This window comes from Mytilus galloprovincialis, chromosome 2 (assembly GCF_965363235.1).
Source record: "Mytilus galloprovincialis chromosome 2, xbMytGall1.hap1.1, whole genome shotgun sequence".
Taxonomy (NCBI): Eukaryota; Metazoa; Mollusca; class Bivalvia; order Mytilida; family Mytilidae; genus Mytilus; species Mytilus galloprovincialis.
The window spans coordinates 70886963-70914845 of NC_134839.1; the positions used below are offsets into that span (position 1 = coordinate 70886963).

The 27883-nt window shown below is 32.0% G+C and overlaps 1 protein-coding gene across 1 annotated transcript; it reads right to left on the reverse strand.

The window, feature by feature from the left end:
* Window positions 1–1429: 1429 nt before the first annotated feature.
* Window positions 1430–27883, reverse strand: LOC143064303 (cell adhesion molecule DSCAM-like). The gene is made up of 6 exons (XM_076237043.1): window positions 27567–27883; window positions 25829–26107; window positions 21330–21620; window positions 11543–11827; window positions 10141–10461; window positions 1430–9089 (listed from the first exon to the last, which is right to left on the reverse strand). Exons 1-6 carry the CDS (start codon window positions 27844–27846, stop codon window positions 8773–8775), a joined length of 1773 nt encoding a protein of 590 aa, XP_076093158.1. The 5' UTR covers window positions 27847–27883; the 3' UTR covers window positions 1430–8772.

The following is a 27883-nucleotide window of genomic DNA, read 5'->3' on the forward strand; positions in this document are numbered from 1 at the left end:
ATATATACCAGGATTGAAATTCTGTATCTTCACTAGACGCGCGTATCGATTACAAAACACTCCTCAGTGACGCTCGAATAAAAAAAAGTTAAACAGGCCAAACAAAGTACGAACTTGAAGAGCAATCAGGACAAACAATTCCTTATTTTTTTTGCCAAATACAGGTAAGGTAATCTATTCCTGAGGTAGAAAAGCCTGAGTGTTTCAAAAACTCAAAGTTTTGTAAATAGTTAACTTATAATTATAAGCTGCATATAAATAATTATTCATGTCAACACTGATTGTTAACTAGAGAGCTGGTGATAACCTCGGTAAATTAAAACTCAACCAGAAGTGGCATTGACCCAGTAGTACAGGAAGCGGTTGAACGCATCACATGTTATAGCTGACTTATATTACCACTGAAACCAAATTTTATAATTCTTGAAATGTAGTTCCTGAGAAAATGTAACAAACATTTTCAACTTTTCATGTGTGAAATGATACAAGTGTTTGGTAAACATGAATTAGTTGAGTGATGAATGTGAAAATGCATCACACGGCATAACTGACTTATATAACCCTGAACACAATTTTCAGAAATCCTTGTAGTATAGTTCCTGACGGATGAATGAATGGACTGACGGACGGACTGAAAGAGGTAAAACTGCATATAATAATTACAATATGTCGGAAATAGACAGTTGACAATTCGTGTACTTGATAAAATATATCAGCATTTCGTGTGCATGTATCTCAGTCGAGACGCGATCTTATAATTATCGAGATGACATTCGAAGATTGGCAGACGTTCATAACCTAAAATTAACATAAACATAAATATAGATAGAAGGCGACCTCGTGCAATTATACATTTTTAGGTCTGTTTGATTTCAAGTTATATGTTAAACAAATAAGTTAATCATCGTTTTTACCGATATAAAAATGATTGTGTTGTGGATCGAATCAGTCAACGAAATGGCTCACCTTTGTTTCATTTTTTATGTTGGTATTAATTTCCTTTTAATGGCTAAACACCACGAATACATGCCTAACAAATATTTAGCAAATGGTATAGATTAAGGTAACATGAATACGAATCCAATGAGGTAGAAGTATTCACTTGCAAGTGATTAATTCGTCAGCCATGTTTGTTTGTTTAATTTGACAAAATTGAACCAAATTGACTGTAAAAGCAATATGAATGATTCTGTGTCTCATTGACTTTTTGCTATGACCTTCTTTTTTCAAGTTTAAGTTTTAAAAACTTATAATTTTACATGAGAGCATTAGTGTACTTTCATTTAATGCTTTATATATACCCATACCATGTCGAAAAGTATTAAAAGAAACTCGGCATTTTAGAAACGGAAGTGATAATTATCACAAATCTCTCTGTGTGGGTGCAAAACATTTGAATGAGGCATTAAAAATCAAAACAAGATATTAATGAAACTTGCATATTTATTTGTAAAAAATACATCAACATACATAAAATTTTATGAAAAAAAAAATGAAACACTCGTTCGCTTTCCACTAACTGCCTGTATTACTATACTTAATCATTCGCTGTGTCATAAACTGAAAGGCTGCTTTCAAAACAATACTTTTTCCTAATACTTTAAATATTGTGACTCTCAGTAACTCTATTACATTTTTCAATAAGTTTTGATACATAAACATTTACAAGATTTTTAGAGGTTTGCTAAGTTACAGGCAATGTTCCTAAAAATTGATAATATCTCTAATAAAACTGCAGTTCTGCATTTATCTTTTACAAATTAAAAAGATTACTTAGTAATTGCAACATATACTCTCTCGAGTAAGAATATGTTCCTTTCAAAAACACGTTTAGGTTCCGCTTAAATTTGAACTTTTTAAAGTTACAAGTTAGCAAACATTGAATAATTTAACAAAACATTATGTGAAACGTACACAAAATTTCATAGTTTATGGATCTAATATTATACAAACGCCGTGGACAAGTTATAATTAGTAGCATCACACAAATATATATATATATAATATATATATATATATATATATATAGGCACTATATAACCCCTACAAAATTAGCTCATATTCTTGAAGTCTGACTGAAGGTTTAGTATTTACTACAAGATGAAAGTCCACAGTATTTTTATTTCTCACATTATTTATAAAACGAAAATGATAAAATATGACTCTCCATATCTTTTAGCTTAAATATTGCGTAAAAACTATTCAATTTATATCTGATGAAAAATATAATTAATACCCATCTTTTTGACCCCTCTAAATAAATGAAATATACCGGACTTAGCGGTTGACAAGAATTAAAAAAAAAAGGAAAATAACTTTCAACTTTTTCATGATTGACGTTTACTTCATTAAAGTAATAGTGATCATCCCCCACCCCTAACAAAAATTAAATAAAACAACAACAATATTAAAAAAACAATTTGAAACGTTCATAAAACAGGATAACATCGAGTCCGTCGATTCGGATGCAATCGACCAACGTTGAAAGACATTTGTTTTTTTATGTTTGTTCTTATGATAACTTATCGTTCTTATAACAAAATGTATTATAAAATTGAAAACTAATCAAAATATGAAATAACTTTTTAGCCAAGTATACACGAATGAAAGAATCTTGGCAATTAAACAAATCCTATTTGTCTCATACAAACAAAGTGAAATTTTGTCTAGGAAATCAAAATTAAAAGTGTTATATTTTTGATAAAAAATGTGATTTCAAATCTATTATTGCAATTGATTTTTTTTTAAGGACAAAATATAATTATGGGTAAACCAAAAAATAACAACATAATTTCCTTTGCAGAATACAATACGTTCATCTTCAATATGTATATTCACAATAAAGAGTTTGAATGAAATGGTTAAATTAAACCTGTTCACATGACGCAAACTAAATATATTCTTTAAACATTCATTAACAATAATAGGAAACCTGGGTCAAATAATAAAAATTGTAAAACATCAATTCGTATTACTAGAGCCATAGCTAATACAAAATCATAACTTGTTCACGACGAGTGTTTGACATATACACAAAACAGTTTGGCCGTGTTTGATTACAAAGAACCTGGTTTGAAAACCAACAAATTATTTTACGGATTTTTTCAGATTTAGGTAACGATGAAACCTGCCCTTAAACAAGATTTATCAGAGTCAAAATGAGCGTTATATAACTGGTTCGTTTATTATAGACGAGTCCATCTTTAGAAAAGTGATTTGGGATAAAATCATCAATGAAATGTAGTGTTGTGGTCATTGATCCGGATGAAATATGCAAACACTATATGTGCAAAAGTAAATTTATTAGCGAGAGACATCAGTTGATTTTATGTAAAACGGAATTTTTAAAAAAATGTAAAAATTGTAACATTTTGGATATAATGTACTATATAAAAGAAAAAAATATGACGACAGCAGTTGCTAATATGCATTTGTCGCTATTCTATAAAGTTTTGATATACTCGTTTTTCTTACTTTTTATGGAGGAGGCATTTGTAAGTTTTTGAAAGACCGGATTTTGAAACCGTATCTGGTTTTCTTGCAATCAAACACGACCTTATTATGGACCTGAGAGATCTATTTAGTCCAATCTGTGTACTAATGGAGTATCATTATTTTTCTAACCTACATGAAAATAACTTACATGTACATTCTTATATCTTTTCTTAAAACATATTTGTATCTTACGTAAATGAAACATGATTTATGAATAAATAAAGTACCACATCTATATATCATAAAAAACATTATAACAACCATAAATACATATAATAGCCTCGGTATATTTGTTTTAGAATATTGTTAATAAAAACATTTGTTTTTGAAAAATTATGTGCTTGATTGATATAATTGACAAAAGATTATAAACAAAGGTCTATTCCTTTCGATCTGAAACATATTTCCTTTTATGGACAACCAGTAAAAGTTTTTAAGTTGTCGCAAGTTATAGGGGATAACATCAGCCATTTCAATAGTGTTTTTGTTAGTTGCTTGTTTTGTTTTGTTTTGATCTGATGAGTCACGCCCTTTATAACTGATTATATAATGTGTTCTTGTGTTCTTACGTTACACACCTGTCTCGGGTTGGTAAGGGATAATGGATAGTGCGTTTATATCCGTTTAACCCCGTTACTTTCTGTATATGCCTGTCCCAAGTCAGGAGCTGTCGTTTGTTATTGTATATGACATTTTTTTTTTAGTTTGTTCTTTTGTACTTAAACCTGGTTGTTGGATTTCGCATTTGAGTTTGTTTTCCGTTTTATTTTGTCGGGACATTTTCTAGCTTGCTATGTAGTATCGGTTTTGGTCATTGTTGAAGGACGTACGACAACCTATTTATTTCCAACATCTACGTCATTGGTATCTGAAGGATAGCTGTTTCATTGGCGATCATCTCCTTATTTTATGTTCAAACTAGGAAATGTCAAGTTAGAACTTAGAAATGTCAAAATGAACATTCGAAATGATAAAAATTGAAAGCCCGTACCTGATTTTCGTACTTTATAAATGTTATCATATTTTAATATAATTTTAATCCATTGTTAGCTGTAAAAGGTTTATATACTGTTAATTATTAGGAAAGACGAGTTGTAGTGATAGCATTTCAATAAAGATAATAGTTTAAAAATTTGACAGATTTCACCAGAGTCTTAAAACAGTTACGCAAAAATAGCTTGATAGTTTAACACAAGATTGTATATACCCAATGTGCAAACACATGCATAGAGATGCTGATGTAATATATTTGATCCTTTATATACAGTGCCTTGACCTTCCGATGTCATTCGGAAATTTGTGTCGTTCGGTTGCTGTCTCATTTACGTATACCCCAATCCCCTCTTTTACTCAATACTCTAAAACAAATTTGTCGAGGCTAAAAAATAACAATAAAAAGTCATACTGTGGGTATTCTTTTCTGCAATTTCTTAGAATGTTTTGCTTTATATATCATGCACTTACTGCTATATGTTGTCATACTACTTATTAGAACATTCCTTTCATTTGACGTATACGTGATGTATATACGTTTTAAAGTAAACTTAAAAAGTCCGACTCACATGTTTTGTCAATTTTTCTATTTATTAAAAGAGATACAACTTTCAATCCCTTATGCTAACGCTATATTCCAATTCAACACCTACGTATATTGTCGAGTAGTATGTAGTTTGTGTGTTTTCTCTTTTAAAATATTATGAAGTAAACAAATCAGTTTCTATGCTTATACTATTCTGATCATATGATTTTACCTAACTCATTTTTTATCCTTAAAATTTTGTTCTCTTGTTTAAAACTGTAAAGCTGTCGAAAAGTATAAAAAATGACCTTTGTGTTTTCTGAAGTGTCATTTAGTTTTAAATCATAATCCTCTGATAGGAACTTTAAAATGTTCTTTAATTCATTATGCAACAACGCATCTTTTTAACCCAACTGCTTTATAAGCAACATATAATGACAGTAATACAATATAATAATATGTTTTATGCATTTTACACAATATACGTAAATTTGAAGAAAATATAAACTAGATATATGTACAAAAAAGTAAATGTCACACACAGATTTAAATACCCTAAAAGAGCAATTAAGCAAAAGCTTTGTCTATAATGATATGCCTCCTGCAGATTTATACTTGTTATTTACAGTTAATGGCAAGTCGGTTTTTACAAACAAAAAATTAAAAAACATCTTTTTGGTTCTTGTATGGTATTGTAGTACATAAAAATATAATCTGTACTTAAACGAATGTCATTTGGTTTTCTGTGTGCTCGTCCTAATCTTCGAAATCTTTATCACGTTTTTCGTTCATTTTGGTCTTTAGGAGACATATCATTTTAAAACATTTTCTGTTCATTTGATCGTTTGGGGACTTATCAAGTGGCGTATTGAACCGGTCGATTTTAATTTGATAAGAAGATCTCAGAAGATTTATAAATCAACAAATAAAAACAGGTTTTTACGGTTAAGCCTTCATAACAATTAATTTATAAAACGATTTTTTTAGAGTTTGGCATGATACCCCACCGAACAATATAAGTACAATGACACCTTACGGTTTTAATTTTGTGGGGACGCCATATCAAATATCGTGCTCAATCTTTAATCCTTCCTACAGGAAGCTGTGATAAAATACCAAAACAAACACAGTTAATTGTCAGAAATTAAGATGACAGATTAAGGGGCATATGTAAATCTATGGACATTTCTCTCAATATTTTAATAAGAATTATGCAAACATATACAAATATTAAACAAAAATCTTAGATATTTCACATTTTTTTTTATCACATTTTTTAACAATCACAAATATGCAATACAACACGTAAAGATAATAAAACACATCATAATTACAAATAAGAATACGTAACTTGCTGAAAATAGAAACAGAATGCATTTCCGAGATTGTATAGTTTGTATGATTAAAAAGTATATGGCATTGTTTTCCGTGAGCCAAAGATTTTTAGAGAAGACGAAAATGTACAAGAAATTACAAGGTAGGAGTAGAGTTGTCTTGGCCAGGTTTTTTCATGTTATATATATATAAAACAATTCAATGATTTAATTTTACCTCATTAAAGTTTATGTACTATATAAAAAAGAAGTGGGAAATACACAGAAAACATTAAAGCTCGTACGTCCACAGAAACTTTCAAAGTCATTGTAAGAAAAAAAAGTTTTTGTGAGGGTCTCTAAATCAGTTTAAACATGAATATCAACTTAAAAGTGTTATGAGTAACAGATAAATGCCTGATTGAATGTGACGGCAACAGTATACACCGATCCTTTGTGAAGGTGAGATAAAATTCGTTTAAAAACTTAAGACTGATAGAGTACCCAAGCAACTTCATTTAAAGGAAAATTCGAAACTGAAAGTCAACAATACAAATGAATGCAAGTTTAGGACAACATTGATGTCTACATGTACAACTTTAACATACAACACGGAAAACCACCAATTCAATGTAAGAACGGAAAAACATTGGCGCATACATGTACAACAAAACTAACAACAATAAAAATCAAATTGTAGGCAATAAAAACGTGACCTTTGCCGATCACTTCTGACCCTCAGTGTCAAAATGGTTCTGCTATTTCTATTTTCATGAATATTTCAACATATGCTTTAATTCTGGTCAAGTACCGGATAGGTGAAATGAGGGATCTATAATCCCAATACACAGATGTTCAAAACCAGAGCCTCGAGATCATTTATCTTACCGTGAGTGGTATAATCTTGATCCATTTAAATAAATATACATTGTAACATTTTCAATGAAAGTTTAGACAAAAGTTTGATGAAAATAAGATAATTGACGATGGGCAGGATGATTTATGAAAGACAAAAGTACCATTGATCACATAAGCACCTTAACTTCCACAAATAAAATGAAACTAGGAGAAGCTTTATTCCTAAATACATAATGCAGCTCATGTATAAATGGAAATATGAATGAATGGTTTAATACAAACTATAAATGTTTAAACAAGGATTTGTATTATCATCTATTATGATTAATGAATTTTAAAAATAGAGATAATGATATACATGCCCTGAATATTGATATAACGTACAGATAAGCGAAAAATCGCAATATTGTCATAAGCAGATAATAACATTTAATGGTTGAAAATCACGAATATAAAAGAAAATTTTAGATCTGCTTAGAACAACAATGTAAGTGGTTTTCTTTAAAAAAAAAAACGCTAGCAGTTAACATTTACAGTCCAAGATTATGTACTGTTTACAAAATAATTTTAAATATTGGGTTGATTGTAGTGTTAAATACCGTATAGCGGGTTATTTCCGCGGAGTGTAAATTTTCGCTTATTTTCGCGGATAGAACAAAATCGCCAAAATAATTCCACCAATTTAAAAGTGTACATGCAAAGGTATTGATAAAAGTTTTGAATTCGCCAAAATAATAACCGCCAAAATATACCTTTAAGTTATTGAATGAAAATCGCTAAATCTTACACCCGCTAAAAATAACCCGCTATACGGTAACATGTAAGTGATTATCAATATATTGCGGGATTCTGAATTGTTTTGTAAAGGGCTTCAGCGAGGTACGAAACTACAACTATTAGGAATGATGATTGTGAAAAACAACAAATATGGAGGTTTCCAGCTATACAATTATTTACAACTTTACGACACTATGGCTTTTTAAAATAGAAAATGTAGCGAATACGGGGCCATTAGATATTTCATGGGAGTGTTAAATATAAGCAAAATGATAACATAACTGGTTTAAATCCACCATACTTTTAACAAAAGACAAATGTTTCATTACACTCAGCAAGGTATTTAGGTATGGACAGACTTTGATTTTGAAAATATTGAAATAAAGAAGAATTAAAATATATTTAAAAAACAAAAAGAGAGGACAATTCACCTCCAAAAACTGTCTTGTAAAATCCTTTTTTGTTCCTACATAAGGCAAATTATGATAAATAAAACGCGTTAAGTTATTATTAAAATTCGCCATCATGAAAATGTTGCTAATCTAGTTGCCAAAAACCTGCAACATTGTTTCAGTAAGAAGAAACATTATTTTATATCACAAGCTTTTAAAAAATCCAGAATCTAATTTTTAATGTAAATTTTATCATTTATCACATCTGTCTACAGAGGTAGTTACTGAGTTAAAAAAAATATTCTTTAAAAAAATTGTAGATTTTCGTTTCTTGCCTTTAACCTAAACAGGTGTGTATACCAAACATTTTTACTGACATAATTTAAGCCAATATTGCAGAAATTGAAGATTAAATTATCTAAACTCTATTAAAAGCTTCTCTGATGTTTAGCAAATATCTTTTGATGGCAATGATATCGAATACAATTATCACTCCGAAAGTAGCGGCAATGAAAACTATACCCACTAATCCAATCTGCTGAGAAGATGTCCTGTCATCCTTCGCACTTGTACGCTTGCGGATGTTTTTGGACAATTTGTTCTGTTCAAGCTTCATTTCCTCAAGGGTTTTTTTCAAGAAAGGTGCCATATATTCTAACATTTCTTCCTTCGTAAAATTTTTATTCTTCCAAAACTCAAGCTTTTGTTTGAATGAACAGAGACATGGACACATTGCTGAAAAAGAGATACAATACGGGATTTGAAAGTATGAATAATGTTGTTGTGGAGAGTTGCATCGAAGGTAATCATACCACATCATATTTGTGTAAGTACGATATAAAATTACTTGGATATAATGTTAACTACGAATTTTAATCCGGTGTGTCTATGAACAGTCGAAATATTTAACTCTTCTTTAACACAGTGAGTCCGATGGGGACCTATGGTGGATTTCAATAAATACACACGATACTACTAAATTTCAAAGATATACAATAACACGACAGCTAACCTATTTCTGCACAGAAAGCGTAATATGTTTCAAGACACAGGTGAAATCAGTTTTCTTTTATTCTGTCATTTTTGCGCCTGCCCCAAGTCAGGAGCCTCTGACCAATATTAGTTCATTTATATTTTTTAGAGTTGAGTGTGACGCCAATTTTCACTGAAATACTACACAATTTTACTTAGGGGCCAGCTGAGGACCACATGAGGTGCAGGATTTTCTCGCTGCTGTTGTCTACTCTTTGGTCGGGTTCTTGTCTCTTTGACATATCCCCCATTTCCATTTGCAATGCTATTCTTTGAATCTTTATCAATAGTATTCTGAGAACACAAATCTTTCTCTGCATGATGATGCACACATATCTATCTTATAATATAAACATAATACCCTTGGATAAAGGTGTTAGCGAAGAAATAGATATCACCCAAAACGCAATCGCAGGTAATAATTTTATTCATCAAGTATGTAAATCACCGAAGGACATTAATCAAAGGGCAGTGTCTTTTTTTAATACATTCAACGCCGTATGATTCAAGTGTGCGCTATGTTATTAGAAAGATAATTGAAGTATAAATAAGACTTTGTTTACCGGCGAGCGGTAGTTGATTCTCACCGGATCAGTAAACTCGGGGTCAGCGGGTGTTACTTTCAGGCAGTATTATCCGTTGCTTTAATCATCACATATTGTTATTTGGGCGGGACTTATGAAAGACTAGTGAAAAATCAGCAAATGGATAATATGAGAAATTTCTATAAAGTGTAATAAGGACAAAAACTTACATTCATTAACTTGTATGTATACTGAGTTTCCAGCACGTTTCCCTACTGCATTTGTGACATAGCACGTATAATTTCCTTCGTCAGATTTTTCTACCGAAGTGAACGTGATGTTTGGGTTATCCAAAGTACCACCAGTGGCTTTTCCTGACAACGGGTGTATATTATCACCGTTTTGCTTTTCCCAGATTAGACCTGTTGCATTTGGGAAGGATTCATAACTACAAGTCAGTATCAAAATTGAGTCTGCTGACTCGTTTACACTTATAAATGCTGAGTGTTGCACTGTGTTGTAAATGATGTTACTGTTCACATTCGGAAAGTCTGAAAATAGATTTAAACTATTATATATCCGGCGGAATATTTATTACTATTTCATCTATATAGGTCAATACATTATTTCCTAGTATTATCAGATGTCATTAACTAAATGTGAATTCTGGCTGTTCATTTATAAAATTGAGAATGGATTTCTTTTCAATTGCAGTTGCTTGATATTCAGAGAAAAATGTAGACCTCATTTATATCAGTAACTTTAGTAGATCGCAATGTGCACTAACCCCTTGTTCAAGATATTCATTTAACATCGATCTCTGTACTAATTTATAACTGTTAAATTGTTAATCTCCTCCTTGAGGACACCGCCTCACATCTTGATTTTAGTAGAACAGTTATTAGCAATCAATTACTAACAAGATAAATTGTAAGCTGTGGGATAAAATAAAATCCACCGTTTATTCTATACGTCTGTTAAATAAAGGCAACAGTAGTATACCGCTGTTCAAACTCATAAATCCATGGACAAAAAACAAAATCGGGGTAACAAACTAAAACTGAGGGAAACGCATAAATATAAGAGGAGAACAACGACATAATACTACAATGTAACTAACACACACAGAAACGGACCAAGCATCAGACAAAATCCCACGAGAATAACAAATATAACATCAAAACCAAATATATGAATTTGGGATAGACAAGTACCGTGACACGTCTTATCGCTATGTCAATTTACACTCAAAAATAAGAGAAAACAAACGACGCAACGTTAAATTGTAACACACACAGAAACGAACTATAATATAACAATGGCCATATTCCTGACTTGGTACAGGACATTTTTAAAGGAAAAAATGGTGGGTTGAACCTGGTTTTGTGGCATGCCAAACCTCGCACTTTAATGGCAATGTTAAATATAACATAGAAATGACAACATAATATTACAGGACTACAATACAAATAAATAGGAAAACGTATTAAACTCTTGGTAAGTGACCCTAGAGTTAATAATTCAGCTACATCCAACTTTGATATAGCGAATTTAAAAAAAAAGTGCGGATACATATTGTTTTCTCTTGGTGCAATAATTCGAGCATACCAATAAGTTTTAAATTTTGCTTACCTCCATTTACATTAAGCCAAAATCCACCACTGGTCCCGTTAATCATATCTTTCTCAACAGCACATGTGTACTCCCCTTGGTCACCAAACGTGGCATCATTGATGGTCAGGCTAGTGGGTGTTGGCTGCTTAAATTTTATTATGTTTTTAGTATTAACACAGCTTCCATTTAATGACCAAGTTATTTCTGTTGAATTAGTAATCGGTGGATAGGACTCTACGGCACAGTCGATGGTAATTCTTTCCCCAAATGTAATGTGTTTATCAGATTGGTTGTGAAATAGAACTGAAATAAAAAATAAATTAGAATTAGAAATTGTTAATGATTACAGTTGATTGTCGTTGTTTTTTTAAAGACAAATTCTATCAAACGCAAAATGTATTGCTATCGTTCAATCACGGTCAAATTTTCTCACGATTCGAAAAACGTTTAATATTTAAATAGGTTGTCAGATGGTTGTGTTCCTTGAATACTATATATTGTTTATTGTTTATTTTTTAAAATATATATCATATTAAAATCAAACGAGAAAAAACAAATATGGAAAATGAATTGGTCATGTGTTTCCACTATTATAGTTACGATACATTGCAATTCTAATGATGATAAGAAATAAATGAATTTGGATGGAGAGTTGTCTCATTGGCACTCATACCACATCCTCTTATATATATGTAGACTGCAGATGTAACAAAAAATTATAGAATTATAGCCGCATCGAAGTCCTCGTCGTTGCCTACACAGTTTGAGGTTCTCATGGTAGCGTGCTCACCTCGTGTACAAAAGGTAACGGTTTTTAAAGACCAGACATTGCGGTTCTCTGCTTTCCCCTAAGCATGCAGCATTTAAGAGTAAGACCAAGGCTGGTTATCTCTGAGGTAGGTTCTAAGGTAGGATGTTGTGTTCGATTAGAGTGTCATGTATAATTTTATCCCAAATACAAATTAATTTTGCCATATCATACTTAGCTCATGATAAATACTTGAAGTATTAAATGTAAGTATTAGTATGACAATTTGGTTTTAATAGGCAAAAATAAGCCAAGAAAAAAATAAGACAAAAATAAGCAAAGACCCATCGAAACAACATCTGATAAACAAATTTAATAATACTTTTAGATATTTGGATGATATTTTGGCTCTCAATAATGACGACTTCAGTATGTATATTAATGAAATTTATCCTGTTGAACTTACTTTAAATAAAGCTAATACTAACAATGACCACTGCCCTTTTCTCGATCTTGATATCTATATCACTAATGGAAAGCTGAATACTAAAATTTATGATAAAAGGGATGATTTTTCATTTCCTATCGTTAATTATCCGTTTTTAGATGGTGACGTTCCCTTGTCACCATCTTACGGTGTTTATATATCTCAACTTGTACGATTCGCTCGTGTATGTAACAATGTTTTAGATTTTAACGAGAGAAATTTATGTATTACTGAAAAATTATTACACCAGGGTTTTCGATATCACAAACTAGTCAAAACATTTACTAAATTTTATCATCGGTATAAAGACATCATTCGTAAATATAGCTCAACATGCAGACTTCTAATACGTTCAGGTATTTCACATCCAATTTTTTATGGAAATATTCTTTATAAAGCACAAAGGTGTCAGTATTCACCTCAGAAACTTACAAAACCTTTGAATAGACTTATTAAGAAGGGATATAATTACGATACTGTTGTCAAGTCATTAAAGATTGCATATTTTGGCGTTAATATTGAGTCACTGATAAGGTCTTTGCATCGGAACTAAACACATTTATTCTAAAAACAGTTGTTGGCATGACACGGGTTATGTTCTTCTCATATATGTTATGATGGTATGATACTAAACCCCTAACGGGAAGGATTGTGCCTGATGTTCATATGATGAAATCATAATCTTTCAGTCAGTTTAATTGAAGTCTGGAGCTGGCATGTCAGTTAACTGCTAGTAGTCTGTTGTTATTCATGTATTATTGTCATTTTGTTTATTTTCTTTGGTTACATCTTCTGACATCAGACTCGGACTTCTCTTGAACTGAATTTAAATGTGCGTATTGTTATGCGTTTACTTTTCTACATTGGTTAGAGGTATAGGGGGAGGGTTGAGATCTCACAAACATGTTTAACCCCGCCGCATTTTTGCGCCTGTCCCAAGTCAGGAGCCTCTGGCCTTTGTTAGTCTTGTATTATTTTAATTTTAGTTTCTTGTGTACAATTTGGAAATTAGTATGGCGTTCATTATCACTGGACTAGTATATATTTGTTTAGGGGCCAGCTGAAGGAAGCCTCCGGGTGCGGGAATTTCTCGCTACATTGAAGACCTGTTGGTGACCCTCTGCTGATGTTTTTTATTTGGTCGGGTTGTTGTCTCTTTGACACATTCCCCATTTCCATTCTCAATTTTAATTTCCCTATACTGACGTTTTAATAAATGTTTTGATAACTATTTACACCACTGGGTCAAGGCCACTATTGTATGACGTTTCGTCATCTAGGGTATCACATCCCAGTAGTTAGCACTTCGGTGTTGACACGAATATCTAATATATAGTCATCTTCATTTTACTGTTTGCAAAAGTATGAATTATTCGAAATAATAAGGATTTTTTTTTATCCCAGACATAAATAACCTTCGCCGTATTTGGCACACATTTTGAAATTTCGGGTCATAAATGCACATTAACTTTGTACTTGTTTGGCTTTCTTACTATTGTCATCTGAGCGTCTCTGGTGAGTCTTATGTAGACGAAAGGCGCATGTGGTGTATTAAATTATAAGCATGGTTGGTACCTTTGATAATTATTATGTTTTATATATTTTTATATGTTTTCTCTTATTTTTGAGTGTAAATTCACATTGCGATAAGACGTGTCACGGTACTTGTCTATCCCAAATTCATGTATTTGGTTTTGATGTTATATATATATATGTTATATTTGTTATTCTCGTGGGATTTTGTCTATGTGTGTTACACTTTAGTGTTATGTCGTTGTTCTCCTCTTATATTTAATGCTTTTCCCTCGGTTTTAGTTTGTTATCCCGATTTTGTTATTTGTCCATGGATTTATGAGTTTTGAACAGCGGTATACTACTGTTGCCTTTATTTATATATATTCCGGTATCTGATGTTTTTTTTTTATATTTTCGGGTTACAAAATGCATGTGATTATATTTCTAAAATGAAATGTATGAAATATTATGGTACGAAATGGTATGTGATTGGTACGAAGATTATGGTTCGTTATAACAGACATATTACATTTTATATGCTTTCTTAGAAATAGCACTTACCTGCAGACCATTTTTTCTTGTAATTTAAGTTATCCAAAAAAAATGGCAAAATTAATTATCAATTTGTTTGGTGTGTTTGAGCTTTTGATTTTACCATTTGATTGAGTTCAGTATTTTTGTGATTTGACCTTTTAGACATGAGGACAATTCATCAGGTTTAGGAACTACTGACGACCTGCTTTGGTTGAAGAATGAACTTTATTTTCAAAAGTATATTATGTCCATTCAATTTTGGAAAGAGAGACGACCTTGTGTGTTGATATTGAACTCACTATTTATATTCAATGAAAATCGTGAGGGGGGATTGGAGGAGGAGACAATTGAAATATTCTTCGTTGACACAACACACGTGTTTTTACTAAAAACCTCCATCGGGTATGATCTAGGTCCAAATTTAAATTCCAAAACGAAGAACTTTTAGGAGATCAGGCCGTGAAATTTTATCAGGTCAACTTGTCCGGGTCAATTATCTTATGATCTAATGATATTTTTCAGTAAAAAATGCGACAATGTAAGATATTTATTTTTTATGATACTTAATAGTTCATAATCAAATAAAAACACTATAAAAAATTAATAGAATTCGATAAAGTTCCATAAAGAAAAAAAAATAGATAAATACGAAAAGTGATCAAGGACCAAGAACTGTAAACTATTAAAACTAGAGGCTCTTAAGAGCCTATGTCGCTCACCTTGGTCTATGTGCATATTAAACAAAGGACACAGATTCATGACAAAATTGTGTTTTGGTGATCGTGATGTGTTTGTAGATCTTACTTTACTGAACATTCTTGGTACTTACAATTTTCTCTATACATAATGAACTTGGCCCTTTAGTTACGGAGGAAAATATCTTGTAAAAATTTACAAAAATTTACCAAAGTAATGAAAATTGTAAAATAAAAATGACTATAAAGGGAAATAAATCCTTAGGGGGTCAACTGGCCATTTTGGCCTTGTTGACTTATTTGTAGATCTTACTTGGATGAACATTATTGCTATTTATAGTTTATCTCTATCTATATATAATATTATTCAAGATAATAACCAAAAACGGCAAAAAATTCCTTAAAATTACCAATTTAGGTGCAGCAACCCAACCACGGGTTCTCCGATTCATCTGAAAATTTGAGACCAGATAATTCTTGACCTGATAAACAATATGACATCATGTCAGATTTGCTCTAAATGCTTTGGTTTCAGAGTTATAAGCCAAAATCTATAGTTTACCCCTATGTTCTATTTTTAGCCATGGCGGCCATCTTGGTTGGTTTTCCGGGTCACTGGACACATTTTTTTAAAACTGGATACCCCATTGATGATTGTGGCCAAGTTTGATTCAATTTGGCCCAGTAGTTTCAGAGGAGAAGATTTTTGTAAAAGTTAACGACGGACGACGACGACGACGACGACGGACGACGACGACGGACGACGACGACGGACGCCAATTGATGAGAAAAGCTCACTTGGCCCTTCGGGTCAGGTGAGCTAAAAAACAGTTTGAATATATAATAACCTATGTATTGCAAAGAAAATCTTTCTGCATAAGGTGAAGAATTTACTTTAATGTGCTTCTGTTCAAACAAAAATGAATTGAACACACAGAAAGCATGCGCATTTGTAAAGTTTTCAAGGCGATATTATACAAATATAGCCTTTGTATGAGGTCGATACAAGGATATATTGACCTGAAAGAAGTATATTGACTGAGGACGAAGTCCGAGATCGATATACTTCTGTGGGTCGATATATTCTTATTGACCTCATACAAAGGATATATTTGTTATTTTATTAATTTCCGACCATATTTGTATCAAAATCGTCATTTGATTTTGTTTGGATTTTATAGATATCATATTGTCTCCTTGACAATAACAAAATATTATACAATTACTGTCTTTTGATGAGGTAAATATGCGGTTTTATTGACTTTTGAAAAAATGATATTCACTGAGGCCGATGGCCGAAGTGAATATCAGTTTTTCAAAAGTCAATTAAACCCATTATTCCATATTGGTATTATTTTAGTAGGTTTCTCTATACGAATTGGATTTTGAATAAAAAAAAAGCATATTCACCTGAGAAAGTGTTATTCACCGCGATTAACGTCACATCTTTTTACCTGCAACGTTACGTTAAAACGTTTCATGTAAACTTTGTTTTGGTATAATATGTTTGTCATTAAATCATTTTCTTTTCTCGGAATATGGAATAAAACAATTACTGTCTTTTGATGAGGTAAATATGGGGTTTAATTGACTTTTGAAAAACTGATATTCACTTCGGCCGTCGGCCTCAGTGAATATCAGTTTTTCAAAAGTCAATAAAACCGCATATTTACCTCATCAAAAGACAGTAATTGTATAATATTTACCGAAACAAAAGACAGTAATTGTTTTATTCCATATTCCGAGAGAAGAAAATGTATTAAATGACAAACATATACCAAAACAAATTTTACATGAAACATTTTACCATAACGTTGCATGTAAAAGCGCGTGACGTTTGGCGCGGTGAATAACACTTTCTCAGGTGAATATGCTTTTTTATTCAAACTCAAATTCATATAGAGAAACCTACTAAATTAATACCAATATGGAATAATAGTTGTTATTACAATTGCTTTTTTTGTTTGTTTGTCTTTTTTCGTCAAATAATCGATCACAGATATCGTTGGTTTTAAAACGTTTAAGATCGTTTAACAATATCCTGAAATTCATTACACATGTTACATGACGTCACAAAGTATATTGGTTTTTATGTATTCTAAAAATAACTGTGCATATGCTTTTTTGCTGTGCAATATGCGTTTTGCTATCCGCCGTTTTCTCTCTACCTTCGAAAATATAGTTTAACATGTGACTATCCCTAAACGAATCAAATTTGTTAAAATATACGAATTAATGATATTAGATTATATTGTAAAGTGATTGCCAAGTGCTAAAACTCAAACAAAGTTAATGATTGCAATCATTTACTATACATGTATTGCCAATGTTATTTCAATTGATCGGGCGGAGCTTACGTTTCAATTTGAATAAGAACAGTCTATTCGAAGATTTGTGTGATAAGGATGATTGTCGTTATAATTATTATTACTGATTTATAATCACCTATCAGTATCACCAAACAGATATACAAACTAGAGGCTCTAAAGAGCCTGTGTCGCTCACCTTGGTCTATGTGAATATTAAACAATGGACACAGATGGATTCATGACAAAATTGTGTTTTGGTGATGGTGATGTGTTTGTAGATCTTACTTTACTAAACATTCTTGCTGCTTACAATTATCTCTATCTATAACAGTACTTTCTGTGGAAAATGTTATTGAAAATCTTCAAATTTTAAGAAAATTGTTAAAAATTGACTATGAAGGGCAATAACTCCTTAGGGGGTCAATTGACTATTTTGGTCATACTGACTTATTTTTAGTTCTTACTTTGCTGTACATTATTGCTGTTTACAGTTTATCTCTATCTATAATAATATTCAAGATAATAACAAAAAAACAGCAAAATTTCCTCAAAATTACCAATTCAGGGGCAGCAACCTAACAACCGATTATACGATTCATCTGAAAATTCCAGGGCAGATAGATCTTGACCTGATCAACAATTTTACCCATGTCAGATTTGCTCTAAATGCTTTGGTTTTTGAGTTATAAGCCAAAAACTGCATTTTACCCCCATGTTCTATTTTTAGCCATGGCGGCCATCTTGGTTTGTTGGCCGAGTTACCGGACACATTTTTTTTTAACTAAATACCCCAATGATGATTATGGCTAAGTTTGGTTAAATTTGGCCCCGTAGTTTCAGAGGAGAAGATTTTTCTAAAAGATTAATAAGATTTACGAAAAATGGTTAAAAATTGACTATAAAGGGCAATAACTCCTAAAGTGGTCAACTGACCATGTTGGTCATGTTGACTTATTTGTAGATCTTACTTTGCTGAACATTATTGCTGTTTACATTTTATCTCTATCTATAATAATTTTCAAGATAATAACAAAAAAACAGCAAAATTTCCTTAAAATTACCATTTCAGGGGCAGCAACCCAACAACGGAATGTCGGATTCATCTGAAAATTTCAGGACAGATAGATCTTGACCTGATAAACAATTTTACTACTCTAACAGATTTGCTCTAAATGCTTTGGTTTTTGAGTTATAAGCCAAAAACTGCATTTTACCCCTATGTTCTATTTTTAGCCATGGCGGCCATCTTTGTTGGTTGGGCGGGTCACCGGACACATTTTTTAAACTAGATACCCCAAGGATGATTATGGCCAAGTTTTAGTTCAATTTGGCCCAGTAGTTTCAGAGGAGAAGATTTTCCTAAAAGATTACTAAGATTTACGAAAAATGGTTAAAAATTGACTATAAAGGGCAATAACTCCTAAAGTGGTCAACTGACCATTTTGGTCATGTTGACTTATTTGTAGATCTTACTTTGCTGAACATTATTGCTGTTTACAGTTTATCTCTATCTATAATAATTTTCAAGATAATAACAAAAAAACAGCAAAATTTCCTTAAAATTACCATTTCAGGGGCAGCAACCCAACAACGGAATGTCGGATTCATCTGAAAATTTCAGGACAGATAGATCTTGACCTGATAAACAATTTTACTACTCTAACAGATTTGCTCTAAATGCTTTGGTTTTTGAGTTATAAGCCAAAAACTGCATTTTACCCCTATGTTCTATTTTTAGCCATGGCGGCCATCTTGGTTGGTTGGGCGGGTCACCGGACACATTTTTTAAACTAGATACCCAAGGATGATTATGGCCAAGTTTTAGTTCAATTTGGCCCAGTAGTTTCAGAGGAGAAGATTTTCCTAAAAGATTACTAAGATTTACGAAAAATGGTTAAAAATTGACTATAAAGGGCAATAACTCCTAAAGTGGTCAACTGACCATTTTGGTCATGTTGACTTATTTGTAGATCTTACTTTGCTGAACATTATTGCTGTTTACAGTTTATCTCTATCTATAATAATTTTCAAGATAATAACAAAAAAACAGCAAAATTTCCTTAAAATTACCATTTCAGGGGCAGCAACCCAACAACGGAATGTCGGATTCATCTGAAAATTTCAGGACAGATAGATCTTGACCTGATAAACAATTTTACTACTCTAACAGATTTGCTCTAAATGCTTTGGTTTTTGAGTTATAAGCCAAAAACTGCATTTTACCCCTATGTTCTATTTTTAGCCATGGCGGCCATCTTGGTTGGTTGGGCGGGTCACCGGACACATTTTTTAAACTAGATACCCCAAGGATGATTATGGCCAAGTTTTAGTTCAATTTGGCCCAGTAGTTTCAGAGGAGAAGATTTTCCTAAAAGATTACTAAGATTTACGAAAAATGGTTAAAAATTGACTATAAAGGGCAATAACTCCTAAAGTGGTCAACTGACCATTTTGGTCATGTTGACTTATTTGTAGATCTTACTTTGCTGAACATTATTGCTGTTTACAGTTTATCTCTATCTATAATAATATTCAAGATAATAACCAAAAACAGCAAAATTTCCTTAAAATTACCATTTCAGGGGCAGCAACCCAACAACGAAATGTCCGATTCATCTGAAAATTTCAGGGCAGATAGATCTTGACCTGATGAACAATATTACCCCCATGTCAGATTTGCTCTAAATGCTTTGGTTTTTGAGTTATAAGCCAAAAACTGCATTTTACCCCTATGTTCTATTTTTAGCCATGGTGGCCATCTTAGTTGGTTGGCCGGGTCACCGGACACATTTTTTAAACTAGATACCCCAATGATGATTGTGGCCAAGTTTGGTTAAATTTGGCCCAGTAGTTTCAGAGGAGAAATTTTTTGTAAAAGTTAACGCAGGACGACGACGGACGACGACGGACGCCGGACGCTAAGTGATGAGAAACCAGGTGAGCTAAAAAGCCTGAGTGTACGATATGGAACGAATAAAATAGTTTAAGATTGATAGCATTTATGTGTGCTAAAGCAGCGTATTTTTTTTAAAAGTATCGGCTATTGTATTTTAAACTTGATTTATAAAAACATATTTTTAAAAAATCAAATATGTATACCCCATATTTACTTCCTTATATATGATCAATTCTATTTTCAACTTATCCCAATCCCCAAATAAAATGCATTTGGAATATGAGGAAGAAAAAAGTATTTCAAAACGTTATAGAATAACGGACATATGCATAGAGGTCTTATAAAGGAAATCCGTCTGCATAAGTTGAAGAATTTTCTCTGATATGTTCCCAATCCACCTGTCTATAGATGGACTGGTATATGATGAGCGAACGGGTTAAACTCCACCCATTCAAGTGAAATAAATCAAGTAAAACAGTGAATTATTATTTTAGTAAATATAACATAGGAAGTGTTCTACTGAACAATATATGACAGTTAATTTTAAACAATTCATGCTAAAGCAACATTAAAACGTAAAAACAGCCTATAAGCCGAAAGAAATAATATAATAAAACTTGCCTCCATATATTTCTAGTGTAATTGCCTCACTCATTCTGGATGCGTGCTCATTAGTTGCGTTGCATGTATAATTTCCACTATCCTGTAATGTTGGTTCGTTAATTGTAAATGTGAACTTTTTTTGATGAATTCCAGTGGATATGTTGAAGACATCTGCATTTAAAATCGTTCGTTCAGATTGAAGCGTAACATCAAGTATTTTAGGGGCTGATTTCACTTCGCAATTGACATGTACTGATTTCCCAATGAATCCTTCTGCATAATCTGTAGAATTTATTATAAAAGGCGCATCTGTAAAAAAAAAAATTACCTGATCACATAATGGAACCATAACATTTGTATCTTTGAATAATGTAGATTATCGCTTTTTTGTGCATTTTTCCTTTGATATTTTTTGGTGATAATTTTTCATATCATGTTAATCGCTTGAGATGGAAAATTATCGCTAGAACCTAAGGACGCACGTGGTGTTGCTAACAAAATTAACATGAAATTGACAACGTCGTCACAGGTAAAATATCGATAAACAGATTATCATTGGTCATCTCAACTCCATTGCTTTTCTCGCTTTCGCCGTACCGGCTCAAGCGAGAACATCAATCACGTTGACATGATCATCGATAATCTATAAGTATATAAGTTGTTCTCAGAGATTTTTTGAAATGATATTGTGTTTTTGCAATGTCTCAGAGATAACCACAGCATATCCGTGGTTAAGTATTGAGTCAAAAATCCCGCCTTTTTTTTTTTATCTATTGTGACATCAGTTAATGAGATGGAAAATTTGACGGATGTTAATAGTAGATCAGATTCTGTTCGTATTGCGTTGTTTAGTACTTTTGTTGACATGTTTTTCTTTTTGTTGTTTCGGATCTTTTTTTGTCGTGGTGGTGTCAGTTTCTCTTTGACTAATGGGTTTTGAAAGTGCCGTTGGCATTTTCCGCATCTTTGATCAGTTTATAAATGACACAACGAGGCAAGCAAGGAGGGTACACACACATATCTTTCTTACCTATTAGAATCCACGATTATATGGTTGAGCGAAATTTGGATAGGGATTTCCATATTAAATGTAAACCCATAAATCACTGGGTCAATGTCCGTAAGGCGCATTAGGAACACAATTATAATATGTAAATAAAATATATCTGTTAAAATATATTGTACATGTTGCCATTTTAAATAAATATTGAAGACCCATTGGTGGCCTTAGGCTGTTGTCTGCTCTATGGTCGGGCTGTTGTCGCTTTGACACATTCCCCATTTCCTTTCTCAATTTTATTCTATTAAACTGATGTCAATATGAGGGAAAATATTGTAGATATATTAAGACAATTAGTTGCGAACCAGTATTTCATACTATAACACCAAATGGATTAATATATCTAATTGTTTCAGTATATAAAGTGTTGAGTAACGAACAAGTTTTGGAAGTCGTATACACCCCCTTTTTTTAGTCTTCCACATAAAGAAATATAACAAAATCTGCAGGTTCTGTGATTTATAAAAAATGCAAATATTTAACAAATTCAAACTCTCATAAAGGATGATTTTCTTTTTTACCCTCGACATTGGCTGTTGAAGAGAGTGAGAATGGGTAGAAGGTGTGTTATCCCGAATTTCCTTGAAGACAATAAAAAAACAAAAGCTGAATAATGAAATCCTGAAATAATAAAGCATTTTATTCTAAATCCCGAAAACATAATCATTGATCCCCGAGTCCAAACATGTGTAAATCCTGAAGTCACACAAAAATATAGACAAAACCCGACGTCCTGAAAAGATCTGTTCAAGAGTTCAGTTTATTTATATTGTCAGGGATTAAAAACCAAAAAAAATATTTTACACAAATTCGTCTTCAGACACGTTAATTAATATAGTAAAGTCTGAATTTGCTAGAAAGTGGCCAATGAAAGGCATACCATATTGGATGTAATTGGTCACACACGGACTGTTTTACCTTATAGAGGCAAATGCGGCACATCATAGATAAGATATAGTGTAACCAGATATCTACCAATTGTACCTACGATCTTAAATTAACCTGAAAACATCGACCGTTTATGCTGTCGACTTTGGAACCCGTCGGACAGTTACACATTACTCTGAGTTTTCACGGGAACGAAGGTTTTGCAAGTACTTTCAAGTCTTTGTAGTGATAAGTTCATCTTATATGTAATAACCCCTTCTGTAGTTTATAAAACATTGTTATTTATTTATGCCAATGTCATTCAATGTGTTTGAGCATTATCGTTCTTCAACACTTTGTACATTGGATAACAATGGCCATCATATATTGGTTGACAACCATATTTTGAGCGTCATGTGGAGACACTTTACATAAATTCAAAACAAATATATCAAAATAAAATAATTTTCTGTATAAATATAAAAAAGAAGATGTGTTATAATTGCCAATGAGACTACTGTCCACAAGAGACCAAAACGACACAGACATTAACAACTATAGGTCACCGTACGGCCTTAAACAATGAGCAAACCCCATACCGCATAATCAGCTATAAAAGGCCCTGATATGACAATGTAAAACAATTCAAACGAGAAAACTAACGGCCTTATTTATATAAAAGAATGAACGAAAAACAAATATGTCACACATAAACAAACGACAACCACTGAATTACAGGCTCCTGACTTGGGACAGGCACATACACAAATAATGTGGCGGGGTTAAACATGTTAGCACGATCATAACCCTCCCCTAACCTGGGACAGTGGTATAACAGTACAATATAAGAAATCCATGATTTTAAATCATTATATAAATGCACTTTTGATTGATAAATATATAACATTTCTGAGTAATAAAATCATCTGAATACTGAACTTTTCATTAAAAAATACAAAAATTCTCATTTGTAAAATATATATCTATATTGTTACTTTATTTATAAAAAATAAAATATGTATGCCATCATTTGTGATTACATGCTTTTTTTTAATTTTAAATAAAGCTTAAAATAATGCAATCAAATAAAAAAAAGGAGTATAAATTCTTTAAATTTCAGCTGATTATCAATTCAAATTTAGTTATCTTAAAATGTATGTATGATCAGTAGATGCTCTGACTAAACACAGTGATGTTTGCGTAAAGTGCACTCGACTATAAAGTACTTTAACTATAAAGGAGAACCGGACATTAATCAACTGATAAACAGGACAGCAGTTCTTACTCTCGTACCACATGCAGAGGTAGAAGACGTCTGGTTCCATGCATTGGAAGAGATGAAACCGTATATACAACAACATTTACAGACTACGTCAAAACAAACTGTGTTGATTGCAACACACAGTTATGGAACCATTACTAAACCGAAGAACCAAGGACGACAAAACACGAAGGAAGATCGCACAGCGGCTTACGGAAGATGATCCTTGATCCAAGTGCCACATTCAAAAATATATATGCTACGAAGTGACTGATATCCAGTACCATGCCGGGTGAGTACGACCAACAAAGATAAGGATATAAACGCAACTTAGTCAACGCCTACAAGAACTTAAAGATCGACATCAGAATGGTGAAGTAACTGTGTTTGGTATGCTGATATAAACACATTTAAAAAAAAAAAAATAGGAAATAGGAAATTAGAAGTCAATTCCAACAATACTATATTTATGATTTAACACCAACAGTATACCTATAAAGATTACTAATACGTTACGGTATATTAAAGCAAAGTAAAATTTTCCTAGACATTCCAGCAAATTTGGAATGAATTTAAAAAGAATGAATTTTACAAGTAAATTAAGATAAAGTCTCGATTGTTTAAAGATTACATAGCATCGAAATACATGTATGTGCATGTATTGTTTAATTTCATATATCAACATACTTTGTTGTAAACAGAGCAGACCCTGTTTTTATGCAACATTCCAATGACTCCACATTTTGAATAAATACAATATATAAATTATAAGAAGTCCGTTTTCTTTTAAGAAACTGAAAAAATAAACATATCATATATGCACAGTACCATAGCCTACTTTCGTTTACGTTGACCATTACACAACATTAAGTATGACGTAATATAACAATTAAATTCGGGAACGAGAATGTGCATTTTTAACAATAAGTTTCGTGCCCGATTTTGTTGCTTGGAGCTCTATTCCCCTGAATACAGACAAAAGTATTTTTAATGGAAATGATCATAATCTCAATATCTCTAGACCAGATAAGACAAGACAATACAAGTGTCTCCTTTTATGCATGCATTACATCCTTTATAAAATCACAAACAGTAAGTGGTAAAGCTAGGGATTCGAAAAAACTATTTACCATCAGGTCATTGATATTTGACCCTTGTAGTGAAATTGAAATAATAATATTATATCAACTGATACTCGTTCCAACTCTCTGTCAGATACTTAGTATGCTACTACTACTGTAGGTCACATATATAAGATATCTACATCATTGTATACTTTATATAAAAAAAAAACGAGCAAAATTTTGTAGAAACGAAAGGTAAACTCACATCCAAGTATAATATCGTTACTGCAGCTGGAATCTCTGGAATTGTTTGCACAGCATCTGTAATATCCAATATCGTCTGTTGTAGTCGTTGATATGTTGAGTGATGGTTCTTGTGGAGTAGATCCGTTGTACCGACTATCTGATATAACTATAAGTCCGTCGTCTTTCGTCCACCAAACATCCGTTACTTCTGGATATACATCAATCATGCACTCCAAATGTACGTCTCCACCAAGATTCAGCGGGTATATTTCAGATGTAACTTGAGGATTAGGGATTTCTGATTGATAACAAAATACACGTTTATATAAATGTATGTATATACTCATGTATATGTGTGTCTTTATGTGTGTGTATTACATTTTGTTCAATGTATTTTTTTCTTTTTATCAAAACAAACGCTTTTAATGGTTACTCTGCAGGCACACTTTTTTAATCAACGTTGAATCTTTGTTGAAATTAGGTTATACATTGATCAACAAACATTCAGCATTGATTCAAAGTTGACCATTCAACGTTAAAATTAGTACATTGTTTCAATGTTGAATTAACATTGTATTGTATTACCAACATTAAATCAACGTTGGCTAAACTATATATATATAACCCAGTAGTTATGGATACCAAATTGTAAAAACAAAGTATTGGGCACATCACAATTCTTTTGAAATGGACAACGACATTCACATAAAATAGAATATTCAATAGATTTATTAATAATTGTCATTGTGATTATAGAAATATAAATGAAACAATCACAGGGTATATCAGCATAAATTAATCATGAACTTTGCACCCCAAATAATAGAAATGCCAAAATTTCACCCCACCCCAAAACATAATTATAGAACCAGCATGCATACAGGATCATACAGTAAATATAAATATTTGTGAATAACCCCTTCTCCATAAAATTTGCCCCCATTTTCCGTGGGAGCTGACATCAAATATCTTGTTTTCATCCCTTTTTCTTTTCTATTATTTTTATCAATCCAAAGGGAAAGACATATACATCAGTACATAAACAATGGTTGACAACTTGTAATATAAACAACCGATAGATCTATTGGAATAATGATTTAAATTTTCGCGGCATTTTTAACATTTCTATTTTAAGACAAATTTAGATATGCTCATGCATAGTTGTTTTTGTTGCCAAAGTTTAAATGACCGCTTTTGAGACCACAAGGTGATTCTGCAGAGTTTTTATCAATATCTTTCCTGTATACAGCTTTTACATTGTTATCGTTAGTATATATAAATTGTTGCGATAACTGTAGATACAGTATCGTATTTTAGAAATGTTGTTATGAAAACTGTACTGAAAAGTTCAAATTTTTACACGAGGAAAAGGGGAATATTTAGCATGTTACCATTACCAATTTACCTTGCAACGTCTCATGATTTTTTTATCATTGACTAATCATTTGTTGATTATCTTTGGTTTACTTACTGTGTATTGCTTTGGTACCTGTTGTTTTATTCTAATCCATTTGATAGACCATCACATTGTACACATAATGTATACCTCTCTTTTACTTTTGATTTTCATTATCTCTTTTGTTTCGTTTTATATCGTTTACAAAAACATACTTTTTTTTTATAATTCAAGTTATACAGCCTGATAGAACGATAAATTGTTTTTGAAATTAAATCGTGCAAAACAACACTTAAAAAAACCAAACAACTTGTTTGATGGGTTGTTTTTTTTCAAGTACAGTTGTCATAAGTAAACTTACCTTCATATATGAGTACGGTTACATTGTCATCATTTTCACCATTCTCATTAGAAACTATGCACTGAAAAGTACCTGCGTCCTCAAGTATAAAATCAGATTTAAAAAGGAATAAGTTGCGAGAAGCTTCAGAAAGACTAACACTAAATTTATCTGGATGAGTTGTTTCATTTAAAACTGTTAGTACATTTTTTCCATGCTTGATCCATTTAAAACTGGTAATGTTAGTAAGCGATACAAAGGCACACTCTAATGTCATATTGTCGTGTCTATGTACAGACATATTGCTGTTTCTGGGAGTAATGTATACGTTTGGTGGA